General features: G+C 37.1%; 1 protein-coding gene across 4 annotated transcripts in view; it reads right to left on the bottom strand.

The window, feature by feature from the left end:
* Positions 1-2,163: 2,163 nt before the first annotated feature.
* The window catches only part of Papss (3'-phosphoadenosine 5'-phosphosulfate synthase), an 85,411-nt gene continuing 67,836 nt past the window's right edge, over positions 2,164-19,738 (bottom strand). For all 4 annotated transcript variants that reach the window (XM_083134514.1, XM_083134516.1, XM_083134513.1 and 1 more), the window contains 5 exons: positions 19,405-19,638; positions 18,396-18,593; positions 16,399-16,608; positions 14,632-14,905; positions 2,164-6,659 (listed from right to left, as the gene is read on the bottom strand). In XM_083134514.1, coding sequence (XP_082990640.1) covers positions 6,562-6,659; positions 14,632-14,905; positions 16,399-16,608; positions 18,396-18,593; positions 19,405-19,638 — 1,014 coding nt within the window. In that variant the 3' untranslated portion in view covers positions 2,164-6,561. The remainder of the gene's footprint in view (positions 6,660-14,631; positions 14,906-16,398; positions 16,609-18,395; positions 18,594-19,404; positions 19,639-19,738) is intronic.

Raw genomic sequence — 19,738 nt, 5'->3', positions numbered from 1 at the left:
CTTCTGTACATAAACTGACCAACAAAATCTAAACACCATCTTTTGGACATCCGCATTTAACAATCTGACAGGCAAAATGCTTATAATCAGGGTTGTTCAAGGTCCAGGAATTTTAAATAAATGCAATTCCGGTCCAGGAGAGAAATTCAGCAAGCGTAAATGGGTTCTGGGCCATATAGGACCTTTTTATCTGTAAAGTACTTCAATTCGGTCCAGGAACCTTTTTACCAGATCAATTTAAATACGGTCCAGGAACCTTTTTCCCGTATGAATTTAAATATGGTCCAGAAACCTTTTTTCCGGCTCAATTTAAATACGGTCTAGGAACCTTTTTTCTGGCTCAATTTAAATACGGTCTAGGAACCTTTTTCCGGCTCAATTTAAATACGGTCCAGGAACCTTTTTTCAGGCTCAATTTAAATACGGTCCAGGAACTTTTTTTCCGGCTCAATTTAAATACGGTCCAGGAAGCTTTTTTCGTATGAATTTAAATACAGTCCAGGAAACCTTGTTTCTGGCTCAATTTAAATACGGTCCAGGAACTTTTTTCTGGATCAATTTAAATATGGTCCAGGAACCTTTTTTCCGGATCAATTTAAATTTGGTCCAGGAACTTTTTTCCGGCTCAATTTAAATACGGTCCAGGAACTTTTTTCCGGATCAATTTAAATTTGGTCCAGGAACTTTTTTCCGGCTCAATTTAAATACGGTCCAGGAACCTTTTTTCCGGCTCAATTTAAATACGGTCCAGGAACCTTTTTTCCGGCTCAATTTAAATACGGTCCAGGAACCTTTTTTCCGGCTCAATTTAAATACGGTCCAGGAACCTTTTTACCAGATTAATTTAAATACGGTCCAGGAACCTTTTTTCTGGATCAATTAAATAGGTCCAGGAACCTTTCTCAATGAAACAATACGCAACTTGGATGGCATTCAAATTGTGCGAGAAAAAAGGTTCCAGTCCTGTAACGGAACCAAATAGAACCCATTAGAATCTTTGGCTTTCTGGATCCTTAATAACCCCAGGGTTGTTAATTTCTAGGAATTGTAAATAAATTCAATTCCCGTACAGATGAGAAAATCAGCAAGTGTAAATGGGCTCTAGGCTGTAAAAAACCTTATTATGTATAGAGTATTTCAATTAGATCCAGGAACCTTTTTTCAGGATGAATTTAAGTACGGTCCAGGAACTTTTTTTAATGATACAATACGCAACATGGACAGAATTTAAACAGTGTGAAAAAAAAAAAAGATTCCGGCCCTGCAGCGGAACCCAACAGAACCCATTAGAATTTATGGGTTTCTGGCCCTTACACAACCCTACTTACAATATATATCGATGAGCATAGCACTGAAATCAGTTGCATTGGTTGTGATTCAGTATGGGCACAATATCTACTGAGCAGGTAGATATGCAAACTCCTGCAATACAATAATGCAAGAATTCATATTCTGAAAATTATCTTTCTTAAGCTATCCTGAGTGGCAGAGTGGTTAAAGTAGCATGCTACAAAGACACATGTTGCAAGTTTGAATACTACATAAAGCATTATTCATCCTCCGCATTGCGATTTAACTAGAGAACAATAGAGAAGTGACAATAACAAACACTGTATATAAATACAAGTGTTAAGCATGCTGCTCGTAATATTGTAGCTATAGTCCTTGCCTTGTAATCAAGGTGTACCTGGTTCGATTCTAAACGGCAGCACATGTCCGATGGTTCAGATCTTTCCTTAAAACGTAATTATCACATTATTAGTTTACCATAGCATAAATTGATTGATTTTTATTCCCTTAGTGGATTCGGCTAATGGCTCTGAATGGATAGTAAATTGCAAACATATCAACTGCAATTTTTTAATTGTTTTTAATCTATGTAAGCCAATTGTAATAGGAGCCAAAGCTCTGTTATAGGTGAATAATAAATAAAATTGTCCACATGACATTCGGCAGTATTGGCTAAAATTCACCTTTATTAATCTCAAGAATGGAACCAGTTTAAAATTCTTAACAAAGATGCATGTAAAAGGCATCAAATTATTGAAAAAATAAAGACGTTTTAGCCACAAAAAGTAGTGTTTTCCCATGTTAGAATTAATAACAGAAAAAAATGTTGCTGATTAAGGTATAAGGTAACCATTTGAAAGAAAAACACTAGTCCACTTTTCAAGATGTTTTAATTGCATATGTATAGGTATGTATATTATAAAATATTTTCTTTTTTGGGTAAAAGTACATCTGCTTTTAATACATTTAAAATAAATGTTGAAAAATACTTAAAAACTGTATACTCAATGTATAAAAGGAATGTTATATGCTGTGTACACATCAACAAAAAAAGTAGAGAAAACTCTCAATCATTCGTGACAATCATTTCTAAAGTATAATAATAATATAGTCACTTTGAAACAACTCAAGACATTTTAACTTGGAATTTGTTCAGATGTAAAAAACGCCTCTCACGTTTCGACAAAAAAAAGTAAAGTGCTCCCCTGTGCTTTGCACCATGCCATGAAGGCATATTGGGGGTGTGAAGTTAGGCCCCCACACTTTCTTGATAACGGCCGAAGGAAGGGGTGATGTGATCAGCACCATGCCCCTGGCCACCTTTTACCCCCCAGTTTCCTCCAGGTCCCCACATTATACAATGCTGGGTTGGTGCAGGAGCCACTTGAACAGGTGGAAAAATCAATTTAGCTTTGAGATAAATAGAAAACAATTCCAATGTGTCTATAAAAGATGACAATAATGCAGATGAAATGCATATACACATATGTGGTTGGATAGCTGTAAATCAGTTGTTAAACACTAGGTAAGATTGGCAATTTAAATACATAATACCTATCAATTTGTTATTTGATGAAGAGATACTCTTGGGATAAAACTGGATCAGTTTTCAATGCCTGAGAGAGCCAACATCACTCTTCTTGTAATGGTTCATTATTGCTCAAATTATAACTTGCTGGTATCTGGATATGACATTTGTTGAAACAAATCGTTATAATTAGAACATGATGTATGAAAAACAGGATAGGAAATATTCACAAAATAAAAACTAGTCTTGTGGATGTTAAAAGCATGCGAAAAATCCAACTCCTTAATAGATTTATATGAGTCACAGAAGGGTAATGGTGAACTGGAATAGATAATATATGTACGTTCAAGTTTATCTTGAATAATTGAGAGTTTTCTCCTATGAAGCATACACAGGTACAATCCAAGTGTGTGTCTTGCTGTTAGCTGCTGAAAGAAGACAAAATTTGCTTTAAGTTTAAAGTAAATACATTGGGACCTCAAGTATACATTCTTCATGGGATTACTGTTAAAGAATGTAAAATGGAGAAAAATATAAAATCAGAGAATGTATAATTAGGATTCCACTGTAAATGTATATTAATATCTTTAAAAAAATGTATGCTATTAATGATTTGTTGGTAGAAAGATATAGGGCGATCCTTTCGCTGCAAGACCTGGAAAATGCGAATATCTCACTCGTTGAAACCGTACAAAAATGAAACATGTGGTAAAAAGAACCTTATATACTTTGAGAAAGGAAGGTAATAAAGTCAGCTGACATTGAGTAACAATGTTTGGCTGTAATAGTGGGAAACGATGTAGTGCAGTGATAATGTCCTGCCACACTCTTGACATTTACGCTCTTCCTTTCAGCTGTAGTTGGCAACCACTACGGTATCGTTGGCTTCATTGGAGTGTACAGTTACTGGCATACAGGTTTCTTGTCAATATTTGCTTAGTGTGTGAGGTTAATGAGTTGTACAGTAGCGGAGCATGCGTTCATTGCAAATATGCAGCATCAAGTTCGACTCTATCTGGACATCCGTGGTGGACATTTTCAACACTTTCTGTAACATGGACATGTTCATCATGAATCAAGATATGTATTCATATGTCATGTGTTTCAGAAATAATTGAGGGGTTACAAAAATGTATTGTAATTAAACTATTGAACTTATATTAATGAAACCAGTCCAGATTGAATGAGGAACAGTTTGTGCATGTATGTTTTGTTTACCTGAGAGTTCACATTTCAACCACTAGGCGACACTCACATAACTCACAGTGTTTTGTTCAGCTGCAGGTTGCAGTGCGCGATCAAATGGTTTACAGAAACCCGTGTCTGTGCAAAGGAAAACCACCTGGTCGCGCATCAACCTCTGAAGAAGACTGGCATCGCATGAGGGCATGTTTGTGCGCAGCGTACCGTAAGCATTTGTTCTTCAAACCATGTGTGCCGTGTCACCAGTGGTGCGCACATAGGTGGGCACTGGTTTCACTAACCTAAGTTCAATACTATACTTGCAAAAAATTTTGCAACCTCTATTTCTGAAACACCTGGTATGCATGTTCTAAATAAAATGCATAGCCTTTGAGATATTTACATTTACCAGAGTTTTGTAGTAAAAGAATCGCCCTGTGTTATGTTTGCAAGTTTCTGCAGTCGGTAGTAAATTTCCACCATTCTAACCTTGCATAAAAATATGACTTCTCCTGTATATGACGAAAGATTGAGAACAGAACTGTCACCACAAATACATATAATGTACCTTGCACCACACATACTTCCCAAATAACAATCTCCGCACGTATCATCCCAAACAACAGTCACGAAAAAGATTCTGAACAAAATATTATCAAGAACTATGGAAGTTCTATGAAGGCTGAACTACTAACTCCAACAGCGAAAGAACTATTTCCACCCTTCAAAAAATATAAAAGTACGAAGGTGAACATTCACAGATTCACTTAAGTTTAGAACCTGCGCGTATACAATCATTTTTACTGTTCTTATACGGTATACATTACTTTTTCCAGCTCATGACACAATTTATATTTAATCTTATAATACCACTGCAATAAATAAATTGGAAACGAAAATGACCAGTGATGAAATAATCTTCTAAAAAACATAAGACATGATTAGCATTATAATAATATTATATAAACTCTGCTTAAACACAACATCTCAATTGCACCTTTCTCTACTTCTCACCAACAAAACAATAACTGAAAAAACAATTTCTTGTACGTAAGCGGCTAAATTACTATACAATAGAATCTTTTAAACACTACAATTATTACCAACAAATTTCAGATATTTCATTCACTTTATACCGCCATGTGTAAAACTTATTTACAATTCATATTTTAACAGGTTTTTAGTAAGCAGTTCTTTCAAGTATGATGTTACACATGCTTGTATGTGTACAAGAAGATAAAATATTTAATCTTAGATGTAGTAATACTGGTACAATAGCCACAATGGTCTTTTGGAATTTTTTTTAACACAATCATCGCATATTTTATGCATGCACTTGCAACAAAACAAGAATATAGTGTTCTTATAATTTTTTGCAGAATTTGAAAATGCTGGAGTTTTATAGCAGAAAACTACATTAATAAGAAAAAGGTGGGTCTTGTAGAAGTGTGAAGATGAGAATTCTTATGAACTAACAAAAATAATAATATACACTAAAAATAACTTGATTATTATTTATATATATAAAGAGACATTAAAGTTTTACAAAATTTGTATTATATATTTGTATTATACTACAAATAGTTTATTGAGCTGTATCTCGTTCCATAAATCACAAAACTTAAAGTTTGTCCTTAAATAGAAACGATAGTTCTTGGCATTTGACTGTTATAGAAGAGAAATGCTCTTTCAATTACAAATGTCAAAAAAAGAAAAGTACTATATTTCTTTATCTAGTGACTTTCCAGAAGTTCACACAGTGCTCCCTTAAGTCCATTTTATGTGCAGAGAGGCTAATCGGGACTGGACCTACAGATGAAAATGGTATCTGAACCACTGTGAAATGTGCCTCAAACAGATATCGAACCAGTGAAGCATTGCACAGTGGTTCGGATACCATTTTAAACTGTAGGTCCAGTCCCGATTAGCTGTCAATATTTTCGATAGTACTGCGACTTTGCTTCCATGTAAAATGAACTAAAAAAAGTTGTGAGCCATTGTGTTTTGTTGCAGTAGGGAGGAAAACCTCGAATGCCATCTATGCTGTGTTTGCAAAGAAGACCAATTGCTAAATTCCCAGCACAAAAATGGGTTGAAATCCACTTCTTACACAAATAAATGCTCAAAAACATAATTTATTACCCTACTGATTTTGATGACTTAGCAACATTAGCCAATCGACAGCCTTCTATGCATTGTGGCACCGAGTCACTGAAATTGATAGGTGAAAAAATTATATTTTTCTTTTGGAGCTTACGTGTAATAATTATATTATTTCTGTAACAAGCGAATGCCATTGTGTTTCTTGCAATACAAGAAGCATTCTGGACTTTGAGGTTTCATCCCTCAATGAAAAAACAACAACTCATGCCTCTCAATATACATAATAACCAAGTCATAATGTACCTTACAAAATAGATCTTCAATAGTGAAACATGTACAAGACCGCTCCCTCCCTCTTACATTCTAAAGAGCTTGCGTCCGTAGAAAAACTCCCAACACCAGAAGGATCCCATTATTTGACCAGCAGCTGCAGGTTGAATTAAAAATCCTGTAGACTCCTACTTCGCCTGGAGGGACTGATAGTATCCAGCAAGAACCTTCCATGCCTTTGGGGCCATGAACCCATCGGGTGGATATTGTCCAGATCTTGCCAGACCTTCGGAGCAAGTAAATGTGTAAATAACAAATGCACACAGTAACAGCCATTTATTGCATTAATGTTCATGATTACATATTTTTATCTTCATAAATACATGAACTCACTTTCCAGCTTGAAATATGTTATAATCAGGGAATGGACTTATATACAGGGTGACTTGTAATTAGATGTATTCCCTGAAAGGGGTTAAAGTAGAGACAATTTGCAATAAATTTGACCATATGATACCCCGTCCGAAAATTAGTAGTTTTCGAGATAATCGAATTTCTATTGTTTTTTTAAAAAAAATGACAATTTTCCACATAAAAAGATGAATTGAGAAAAACTGCTCATTGTATGGCACTTATTTCAGCATTTTCTGATAGCTAACAAATAAGTGGTTCGTTGAAAAAAGGTTTTTCCCAAATAACAATCACATGTAAGTAACGGGTGGGTCTAAACTTACAAGTCATGATAAAAAGATGCACTCTTAGTTTACTTGGCAACGTATTAATAACAAAAATGGTATGACACGAAGCGTACAAATTACTTAAATTACTTCCTTGTGTCATCTGCTATCCAACAAGGTACAAATGTTGCTAACATTCACATTTGTGTACAAGAAATGATACTTTGTTCATCTTCATGTGAATGGAACCAATGAACAATACAATTAAAGAACATTACACGTCTTGCTCAAAGTGGGCACCTCCGTTATGAATGCAGGCACGCAGGTTTTTACGGACGTAACTCGTGATGTGATGGTGTCCTTGATGTGTTGACGAGCTGTTAAGATCCTCTGAGCTCTTCTTTCAAGTTTACCGGTGTCTTGTAAACTAAGTCTTTCATGTGGCTCCAAATGTAAAAGTCGTCAAATCTATTGGGGGATCGAGCTGGGCAGTCATCTTGCTGATAAATCATGTCACATCTTGTGGTTAGAGGCACATCCTCCAACAACATTGCCATCCCGTTCCTCAAAAAATGTTCATAAGTGATGCCATTTAAGTGATGGTCAAGAAAAATGGTTCGATCAAATGATTGTTGATGATGCCCATCCATACTTCTGCCTGGGCGTGCGACAGTGACTGGATGAAAATTACATAAAGAAATTGATTGGCCGAGGTGGGCCGATTCCCTGGCCGGCTCAATCAACCGATTTGACGCTTTGCGACTTCTACATTTGGAGCCACATGAAAGACTTAGTTTACAAGACACCGGTAAACTCGAAAGAAGAGCTCAGGGAGAGGATCTTAACAGCTCGTCAACACATCAAGGACACCATCACATCACGAGTTACGTCCGTAAAAACCTGCGTGCCTGCATTCATAACGGAGGTGCCCACTTTGAGCAAGACATGTAATGTTCTTTAATTGTATTGTTCATTGATTCCATTCACATGAAGATGAACAAAGTATCATTTCTTGTACACAAATGTGAATGTTAGCAACACTTGTACCTTGTTGGATAGCAGATGACACAAGGAAGTAATTTAAGTAATTTGTACGCTTCGTGTCATACCATTTTTGTTATTAATACGTTGCCAAGTAAACTAAGAGTGCATCTTTTTATCATGACTTGTAAGTTTAGACCCACCCGTTACTTACATGTGATTGTTATTTGGAAAAGACTTTTTTTCAACAAACCACTTATTTGTTAGCTATCAGAAAACGCTGAAATAAGTGCCATACAATGAGCAGTTTTTTCTCAATTCATCTTTTATGTGGAAAATTGTCATTTTTTAAAAAAAAAACAATAGAAATTCGATTATCTCGAAAACTACTAATTTTCGGACTGGGTATCATATGGTCAAATTTATTGCAAATTGTCTCTACTTTAACCCCTTTCAGGGAATACATCTAATTACAAGTCACCCTATATAAATACATATTTATGTATGAAGCTGAAATCAGTTATATTGTGTATTATGTTTGCACATCATGGCACATAGTCTCGAAAAATTCAGTTTTTATTTTCCATATATGTACAGTCATGGACACTTCTGGGTTGTAACGATCACATTGAAAGTTATGGGGATTGTTACAATGCAGAACTGTCCGTGACTGTACATACATTAAGTTTTGGCTCACATTTTACACATTTTATTTATTTTTACATATTATTTTCATATTTTAGAACATTTCTCAGCATATAACCCATTTTCGCGCAATAACTACATTCCACCATGTGACCAAAAGAGTTGGGTAAATTTCTTGTGAATAACTGATCAAGTCCGAAGCGACGTTAAACAAAGAAAAGTTTACGACCTCTTTTATACAAATTGTGTCCATTACAAGTTTTCTGTCATCTGAACAATAATATTTATTTATCTTTGCACCTCCCACCTGCTTGCTTGTGCTATTGTAAAACACTTCAAATTCCTGTTTATTTACAATAGAGAATGATTGCCCTCACATCGGAATCGGCTCCAAGGAAAGTTTTATAACATTTTACTACGTTGGGACCACAAGATTGAATGTATAATGTGGGAAAATATAAAATCGGGAACGTAAAATCGAGGTTCCACTGAATTCCATAAAATCGGCATTATTTTTTTTTAATTTTAAGAAATACAATTTTGTAGCAGAGACTTTCCCAATGGTTTAATGTCACCTTCTAGTCGTGGCTCCAGAGGAGACACATAGTGGTTTGGACCCCACTTTAAACTGTAGGCCCAGTCCTGATTAGCCTGCCTATCTGTGCATAAAGTGGACATAAAACAAAACAATATTGCAGAGTCTGGATTGACTAGAATATTTTGAACAGGAATAAGTAAAGTAAATAAAAGAATACAATCAATATTCAATGAGTTCTTCGACAGCTAGCATATGACAGTAGGCGGAGTTTCGTGTACGAACACAAGAAGTTTTTTAATGTTACTGATTTTCATAGCATACATTTGATGTTAAGTACCCAGAAAGAAAAACGTTTAATGGCGTAAGTCAGGATCTCACGAAGAATGAAACTCATCCACCGCATATGATCTAACGATGTGGAAACTGTGTTCAATTAACCCTTAGTTGGTAGCTATCTGGGAGACAACAATGGTAGCAAATGGTTCAACTGCAACACTGCAAAATTTAAGAATGTGCCGATACAAATTACTTGTGACTGTTGGCTTTTCAAAGAAGTTATTTAATGTAGCATTTGTGCTACTTTTGACTAATCGTGACGACGAACCCAAGCTGAAACTTAATCGTAATAGCTTGAATAGCGAGATTGAAAGTACGAGGGGAAGTCATTAACAAACAGGAATTTTATCCTAAACTTCATGGAGATTTATGCACAACAAAAATTTGTATTTCGGAACTCAAAATGGTTCCTCACCAACACACCACAAAGGTGTCGTGACGATCGAGCAATGTGCCTGCGCAGTATCTCGTACAACATGGCCACTCCACTGTTGACTTGCACTGTAGAAGAGCAACGAAGTGTTTTCATTCTTTTGTGGTCAGAGCGATTGACACCTTCTGAAATCTACAGCAGAATGAAGGTTCGGTACGGAAAAATTGTCTATGTCAGGGGAGAGTGTATGAATGGGTAGGAAGATTTAAAAACTGAAGACGAAATGTCAGTGATTAACACCCGAGTGGGAGGCCAGTTTGCAAGGCAACTGACACAGTGAAACAGAAGATCGACCAGCGAATCCACTACAACAGGTGAGTAATTTTTAATGAAATTGCATTGGACTTTCACTTTTTTGGACCTTTGAAAGAATATTTGCAGGTCAAAGGTTTGCAGATGACGAGGTAATGAAGGTGGTGCAAAGTTGGTTGGTCAGAACAAAAAGCTTTTTTGATGAGGGCATCCGCAAGCTTGTGAACAGGTTGGCCAAGTGTGATGGAAAGCAGGGTGACTATGTCGAAAAAGGAGGCAAACTCTTTTTCTGTATGTACCATGGAAAAATAGTTGTAAGAAAATTCCTGTGAGTTTAATGAATTACCATCGTAAACCACTTAATGTAATCAACCAATGGGTCACCGGTTCCTCAAGATTAGTCCAATCATGTTAGACCTCATCACCACATACTTATTTGCAATTCGTAGATGTGATCCACAAAGACGTACAGATTCTCTGCTCCCTCGAATTCCATGTGCAAAGTGGCCCAATTGGATCTCACACTATTCGTCAATCCACCACAGCTTATTGATTTGTCAAGATTCTACTTCTTTCAGCCAAATACATGTAAGGTGTTCCAGATTGGATAACTTATGCATGGTTATTACAAATGATCTTCCCGATTTCAGACACATGTAAATCACGTTTGACGGAAGTCTGATACAAAAACGTCACATCAATGTAAAGAGTAACTCATAAAGGTTTTATTTCATATCATTTCTGATACGGTTGGTAACACTGCTGCTGCATAATAACTGAGAGAAAATGGCTGCCAGCAAAGACAGGAAAGTGTTTTATGTGTTAGATTTCCACACACACCAGTCTGTTATTAGTGTGCGGTGACATTTCTGTACGTTTGTTGCAGATTCACCCAGTGGGCATTCAATTCATAATTGGTACTCTGATTTTAATCTGTAAGGGAAAGTCAACTGGCCACCTGCCAGTAAATGAGGAAAAAGGATAGATGTGTGTTGAGTTACCAAAGAGCCTCACATTGAACACTTGTGAGGTAATGAAATAAAACTTTATGAGTTACTCTTTACATTGATATAACCTTTTTGTATCCGAGTATCATTGAACGTGATTTCCATGTGTCTCAAATCGAGAAGATCATTTGTAGTAACCCTGTGTAAAAATAGATGGATCTCCTTTAACCTTTAAATCCTGGACCGTTTTCTGCAGAATTATCCTCAACGCCAAGGCTACTTTCGGTGTAAAATTTCAAATTACACATTCTCTAAAAAAAAATTATACAGTATCTCAAAACTGAATTATACCACATTGTTTTCAGTATGAATTAGCTAAGATGGCATGCTAATAATAGGTGTGCGTGTGTGTTAGTAATTGGAAATTTAAAAGCAATGTTAACAACTTTTTCTTAGTGGAAATGAAGTTTGTCCACTTATTTTCAATGGTTCTTCCCATTTCTCCTTACAGTTACATGCTGGAGACTAAAAGTTTCACTTTTTTTGAACCTGTTGAAAATTTTACAATATTATGAGGCACATCCAGATAACTAGTGCACATTAAATAATAAAAAAAAGAACAAAAGAAGTAACTGAAAGGAACTTTTTTCACTCTGAAAGTACATACCTTGAGATATTTTCCCACATAGGTACCCATGGCACTTATCGCACTGGAAGACAAGTTTTTGTACATCCTCGTCATGCACTTCTGCTGCCAGTCCATTTCGAAATGCAGTTACCATTTGGTGGAGGTTTTAGTTGATGATGAATTTCAGAAAGTTGAGTTTTTGTAGCATGCATAAACCAAATGACAGCTCTCACTTCACATTTAACAGGGTTCTCGACTTTCTGGTTCATCTTGACTGCCCACAGAAACACCCACACAACTACTGCCACGATGGAACTTGCACTAAGCTCACACACTACTGACTCACACCAGGCAACCTTGGATGCTGCTTGCTTATCTTTCAGCTGACACAGTATTCTTCCACCAATGGACTGCTGGAAGAGGTGTATGACAACGGTATACAAAAACTTTTCTCCCAGTACGATAAGTGCTTCAATGCCAAGGGCATAGGCGCCGACTCCATGGGGCTTGGGGGGGCTCGAGCCCCCCCAATGTTAACGATGTGGGGGCAGAGCCCCCCCCAATAATTTTGCTTGAGAGGATCTAATGTATTATTTTGCTTCTCTTGTAAAGTTTACTCTGAATTGTGCCACATGAACATAACTTTAAATACACATTTGAAATGTTCTAGACCATCAACTTTGGGGGCTGAGGCTGCTAAACCATCAACTTTGGGCAGGCTATGACCAGAGACAGCAAAACACATGACTTATTACTATATACTAAGTATAATGTAATTATGAGTATTGTTAAAATATTTACTAAAAAGAGTTTCAAAAGACGATGTGCATGAACTAGGGTAGTGGATGGGACTTTCGGGCTACAAATGGCTCTCACATGACATTCAGAATGAAATCATTGATATATTAAGGAGATCTGTTTTGCGCTCCGTGGTAGCAGATATTAAAAGTCGTGACATATCCATCCGTGGACAATTAATATTCTGCATTCGAACTGTAAATAAAAAAATTGATATTTTTGAGGAATTCATGGGCTTTTATGAGATTCCGAACACTGAGGCCAAAACTTAAAAAGGGAGAGAGTGAGTCATTCATTAATTTATTTCAGTGATCAGAGCTCCCCCAATAATTTTGACCCTGGCCAAGGGTGCCAGGGTAGAAAAATACCTCAAGGTACGTACATACAAGTTTTGTTCAACTAACTTCCATTGTACTTTTTGTATTAATTTCTGGACATGCCTCGTATTTCCTTTCTTAAAAGATGGAATCCTCTCAAACTCTGCGACATTTTTTGTAAGAAAACAAAGATAGATTATATCGTGTTTACTGCCTTTGCATCGTGTATGCAATGTTATTTTATGTAGTTGGCATATTCTTATTGAATGTACTAATTATACTTTCCTCAGACTAAGTTATAATCTTCCCAATAGTTTAACATGCATGTTGGAAGATGATGAGAAAATTTTAACAAATGTTTTTAAGTTTTTGAGAAGAGTGGAACTCTTACATGTTTCTAAGGAAGTATTTAGTGTATCCTTATCTTTTTAATATGTTGTGTGCAGGTTGCCTTACAACCGTACTCAAGGGCCTTTTTACATCAATTATTTAACTTTAAGATAAGGATTTTAGATAAGATGAAGATTTTTTTCTCGTATACTTTGATGCACTGATGGTAAGAGACCTGTAGGAAAGTCAAGATGAAGATGGAGGGATCCTAAGGCCTGCTTTAGACGAAAGCATTTTTCCTAACATATATATGCCATGACCAAAAAGCTACCGTGTAAAGTGAGAAATGTTATGGCATTTCAGATGCATGGCATGGCATGGCATTTCTCAAAGATAGAACCAGCTCTATTTCCGTAGCATTTTTCATAGCATAACCCATCAGAAGCGACCTCATGGTCACGAGTGCAAATGTAGCGGTCGTGTGAGATGTAAACAATGTATCACTTCACACTTCTAAACGATGATAACTATTCAACCAAGAGGAATATCGCTTCGTAATTAATGGTTATAGGTAGAGAAGAATGGTGCTGATTAAATACATAGTTTACAACGTTTTCTGTACACATATGGAAGAATATTTTAGCTTTTTCAATTGTAAACACCGTGCACACAGCATTGATGGTGTAACTCGATGTGCCTTTCGTGCTGTATGTATTGTACATTGTAATTGAAACAGCTAACCAAAATGTTAAATAAAATGCTTTCGTGTAAACTACTATCTGTCATACGATTTTTGGAAGCATTTACGTAGCATTTATGCTAGAAAAACTGTTAAAGGAAATGCTTTCGTCTAAAGCCGACTTAAAGGAAATCGGTAACAATGGAAAAAGATTGGATTGATCTTGCCCAGGATAGGGAAGTTGATTGATTGATTGATTTGCTTTATTTTACTTCGCTTTTTGTGCCACTGGCTAATTTGCGAATATGGGGATGAGTGATGACATGACTAAATTGATAAATGGACACTCACAAACATCCATGGCCAGGCCGGGATTCGAACCTGGAACCCCTGGTGTCGTAGCGCGATGAGGATAGAGAGGGACAGATGGAAGGCTTGTGATGCTGCAGCCATAAACCTTCAGGTTTAAGAATGCTCGAGTGTTAGAGTTAGTTAGTTATACTTTGTAGGGTGAAAAATAGCCATGTGTGCAGATGCACAAAAAATGTTTAACTCATTCATTCATAGTCCCTTTGCCTAAAGTTCTTCATTAAGAAATAAGGGAACACAATTTACTACAGTAAGTGATCTTGCTAGTGACATTAATATACGTGCTCTTTTAAAAATATCAATACTCAAGAACCTACTACAGGCTTACCTCTCATCTTGGTCCCGGAGATAAATTCGAACTCGTCGCGTCTAGCAGGATCAAAGAATGCCATGCAAGCGTGTTTCTTATCATAAGCTGCAACTCTGAAAGGAATGATTTCCAATTCCGTGAGACCAGGAGCCATGCGAAGTACTCTGCCACCATGCGTCGGCTCGTACAAGTCCCTGGAAGGAGGATCTGGATGCGGCAACCCTGCTGGATCACGACCAACAATGTAGAAGTTGGCTCCGGCTGTCATTCGGGACTTAGCATGCCACTGGACCTAATAGGGAAAAAATAATGCAGTATTCAGCAACTGTAGTTGCATTTCTACTGGAAAAATATACATTTTTGCTTCTCAAAAATTGACAGCAGAACTTATCAATTTTCCGTGATTTGCATAACTTTCAGGATAATTTAGACTTCAGAAAGTATTGAGTCGGTAAATAAACTAAATTTTACATTTAAGATATTATTTCGCATTTTGCAGTTCATTTTCACATCATTTCCTGAATAAAAGACTGTAGGAAAATGTACCTCACATATTTAAAAGAAAAACAACTGGAAAATGAGCATTACAGTGTGTTATTTCACATTTCGTGTTTTCGTCAAGAACTAAATATGCATGCCCCTAACTACAGAGCGCTCAAAAAGTCCACACACTCTTACTTTTGAAAGAAGCTAATAAGGCATTCATCTGCATGAGTTGGCAAGCCTGTGAGTAGGGATTGATATGACCTTGAAGAAAGAGTTCATATGTTTAGAGCAGTGCCGCTGTTACAGTCCTCAGTACAATCACAGTTTGTCAACAATGCCTTTTACGGGGGCACAGTGAATCGCTTTGTTGGAAGCTTATTCTGAGTTTAAGTCATATGAAAGGTGGAGAAATGGAGTCTATTTCCCGATGATCCGGCACCAGGTAAAAGTGCAATATACTATTGTTTCAAATTTAATTTCAGTATTCCTTTTTGTGTATTTCAACATGCGGAAAGAGGTTTTGCCGTCTTGTCAGTGTGTTATTGACCTCAGAGATTGCAGTATTATTCACATTTAGTTTACAAATTATTTTTCGTGTATTTCTCAGAAATATTTTCGTTTATGAATCCGCCCCCTTGGGTAATTCGCACATTACGGAGAAATGAGATAGATCGCAAATGCTTGGCAACATTGTTAATATTTAGTTGCCATAAAGCTTTTTGTGTTCATGCGTTTTATAAAAGTATTGATTCTTATGTTGTTGTGCGTCATTTGTACCGGCATCGTTATAACCTGGCAGGAATGAGAGACGTCCCAAGCGAAAATTTAATTAAATATTGGGTGAGAAAGTTTGAAAACACTGGAAGCAGTATGACGAGTAAACTAAATTATGAGAGAATCAAAGCAAAGAATTACAGATGAAATCAATGCTATTCCTCGTGCAATGCTTTGGCGAGTGATCGAAAACTTTAGTTCAAGAATAATTGAATTTGAAAACATGAACGGTCACCATTTGTCCAATATTCTTTTCCACAAATAAAAATTAATGTTTAAGCTTTCTTTTGGTAATAAATTTATCTATATACCAAAAATTTAAGTATTTATTTTAAAAGTTTTAAAAACGAAAATATTTCTGAGAGAACCCTTAGTTAACAAATGTATGTATTCATTACGTTAACAAGTTCAACAAATTATAAGCACAGAATTCTCAAACTTTGAGTGCAGAGACTTTTCGAATGCTCTGTATCAACCTCCATGAAGACAATGAAACTAGAACACACAAATGTACTAAGTACTCACTTCTGTTGGTCCAGCATACATCATAGGTGAGGGGAAGATAGCCAATAGGGTGGATGCAGGATCCAACACTCCTTCCTCTAACACTGCTTGATGCTGCTGAATCCTCACGGGCAGAGGAACATCATCATCCTTCGTCCAGCCTCCCAGCGGATGAAGAAGCAACACTGGCTTCTTGAACCCTTTCTCTTCCAAGAGTCTTCTTCTGGTGTCCTGGAATAGTTATTTTCCTATTAGCTACTTCTATTTAGTATTACACTGTGCCGCGGTGACTCAGTCGGTAATGCATCTGACTACCATGCTAAAGGTCCCGGGTTCGATCCCCGGCCGGTTCAAATCCGGGAACTTTTCTAACATTGGAAGCGGCCCCGGCACCCACCCAGCGTCGAATAACATGGGTACCTGGGGGAAACCCTGGGGGGTAAAGGCAGTCAGGGGCATAATGCTGATCACATCACCACCACTCACGAGCGGATCAAGAAAGTGTGGGCCACACCCCCTACACGCCTTCATGGCATGATGCTAAGCACAGGGAAGCACTTTACCTTTGTTTTTTACCTTTCATTTAGTATTACTATCGGAATGTATACAATACAATATTGGCATTGAATAAAAGGAATTTTACACATATTAAAGAGTTATTGTGTTTTTATATAAAAATGGAAACTATGCAACTAAATTTACAAAATTGTAATTTTCAGGTATTTTTGAAAATTGGATTTCTACCCTAATTGTCACTTGTAATCATAATTTTTGAAAGCTAAAAATATAAATTTTTAAAATGCATTTGGTAAAAATAGTAACAATAAATATATCATGTACGTAAAGTTTTACGTTTCTGCATTGCAGAGTTGGATAGTTTATTTTTCTTTTTTTTTTTTTTCCGGATTAATTTCGAAGGCTCACTCCCATCATTCACTAAGAGTACAGCATGAAAATTTATTTATTCTGCTGTCAATATTTGAGAAGCAAAAATGGACTTCTTTTCCTTCACGCAGAATATAAGTATAGTGTGAAAATTAGTGAAAGCATTGAGCTTTCGAAATTAATCGAAAAAAAAAAGAAAGAGAAAAAACTATCCCCATCTACTACACGGAAACACAAAACTTTACATACATAAAACTTAAACTGCGTTTACCACATCCATAATGAAATAAATATAAATATATTCTTTTTTCATTCCAGGATTGAATTATCATCTGTAGTTTTCAAGAAACAGTATTAATTGCTGCCTTGTAGTGGTAGTTTCTTTTGAAACCAACCAACCATCCACTAAAGGTTAATATACGTAAGACTATCTACTTTTCTGCACGAGTCATCTTCTCGCATTTGAAGCACCAATATAAAATGTAGATTCCCACGTAGCTGCATGCTTAACACGCTCGCCTTTCAATATCTGGTGGGAGCTCCAAAATTCCACCGTTGACTCAGAATCATGAGAGCAAATTCAGAGCCACTTGAATCCACTTTAGATATGCTAATTAGGACTGGAGCTACAGTTTAAAGTAGGATCCGAACCACTACATGCCTCCACTAGCAACAACGTTAGCACTATAGCATCGGGGAGGCCCCAGAAAATAATAGTTTGAAGACTCTGGTCTCGAAAGCTACAATATGGCAGTGATGGAACTCAATACATTGATCACTCAATGACATCATTTCTCCAAAACTCTCCATGGCACAACCACCCTCAAGAGCCAGGGCCTGACAGAATGGCTTGTTCATTGCATGAAGCGTGGTCATGCCTCAAATCCCATCACCACTGTATTCTGGCTTTCGAGACCGAAGCCCGCTAGTAGCTCCCGAATTGTCCTCGCAATGCTGATCAATGCCAAAGAATGGAATGGAATCCAGGACTGGTCACACCAAAGGCAAGGGTGCTAACAATATGGCTACGCATGAGCCCTCACTTACAAGATCACTTTTTAGATGTATTAGTTCATCAACATCTGAGCCTTACTCATACTAATCTACCTAAAGCTCGGTATACAAGTATGTACCTGCATCAGAAGAGCGTGGCCATTATGAATGGGATTCCTTAGCTGGAACGCAAAGACAGCATCGGCCCCCATGTCTCTGAACTTTGCACGCAGCTCATTTGGTGTCAGCCTGTAATGGTCCAGGCCGTCGTTCCATCGGATTCTGTCTAGCACTTCCAGGTCTCCGCCCACAAGCCAATCTCCGCTTTCGTGGATCATCTGTAAAAAGGAAAATATATACATATACACTACTTTAATTTGTAGGACATACGACAGATCATAAGTTCTCGAGTTGTAAAACGTTGCATAAAAATTAATTGTATAAGAGTTCAATCACACTGTACAAATTATAACTTTACAAGCAATGTGAAGAAAAGCCATATTGGCAATCACGCTCTACAAATTATAACTTTGCGAGCTATGTGAAGAAATATTGGCGATCACGTTGTATAAAAGAGAGGAATGGCGGTGTGGAGAGAAGAGAGACTGTGGCTTGACTGACTGTTGTAAGTAGTTCGATGCATGTCGATCTGATTGTTTTTCAATGAATTTGAAGCATGTTTGCGTGTGACACAAAATAAAAAACTTGAAATCACTCACTGCAAACTTGTTTTTGGAAATTTGTGAGAGTTAGCATACGTTGTTTAAAGCCTGAAAGATAAAAACTCAAGTAAGGAAGTTGATCCCCTGCTATTCTCCAGTGGCTAGCAAGGCTACGAGGATGGATAGGCGGTCACAGACAAATTAAACATCCTCGAAAATGAACATTTGATTGTGCGTGCGTGCGTGCGTGCGTGCTTGAGAGTGAGAGTGAGAGAGAGAGAGAGAGAGAGAGAGAGAGAGAGAGAGAGAGAGAGAGAGAGAGAGAGAAGAGAGAGAGAGAGAAAGAGAGAGAGAGAGAAAGAGAGAGAAAGAGAGAGAGAGAGAAAGAGAGAGAGAAAGAAAGAGAGAGAGAGAATAGGTTGGATGCAATGAGGAAGAGCTTGCAAGTTCAATATGAAACAATGAAACGTTGCATTCCAATGCTTACCTTAATATAAGGATGTCCCCTGTTGGCTGTGCCGAACTGACGTGCACAACGCTCCTCTTTCCTGTGGACATAGAACTCTGGCTTTCTCAAGATAGCCACTCGCTTCCCTTTGTAGCTCAAAGCGAATGCTGAGGTCTCCTCCAATCGTACCTTGTCCTCGGATTGAACAGGAAGCACTATGGGAATGGACTGATTCGTAACACCACCTTCGAGCAAACAATTGAAGTGCTGGCACTACAAAAAATAACAACAAATGTTGGTAATTAGTAGTTACAAGCTACCTAACAAAATGTGTTAGAATGACATTAACAAACATCATGTGACGGCAAACATT

The sequence above is a fragment of the Lepisma saccharinum genome, chromosome 13 (assembly GCF_977018435.1).
Source record: "Lepisma saccharinum chromosome 13, izLepSacc3.1, whole genome shotgun sequence".
NCBI classification, from domain to species: Eukaryota; Metazoa; Arthropoda; class Insecta; order Zygentoma; family Lepismatidae; genus Lepisma; species Lepisma saccharinum.
This window is presented reverse-complemented; position numbering and strand designations above follow the sequence as displayed.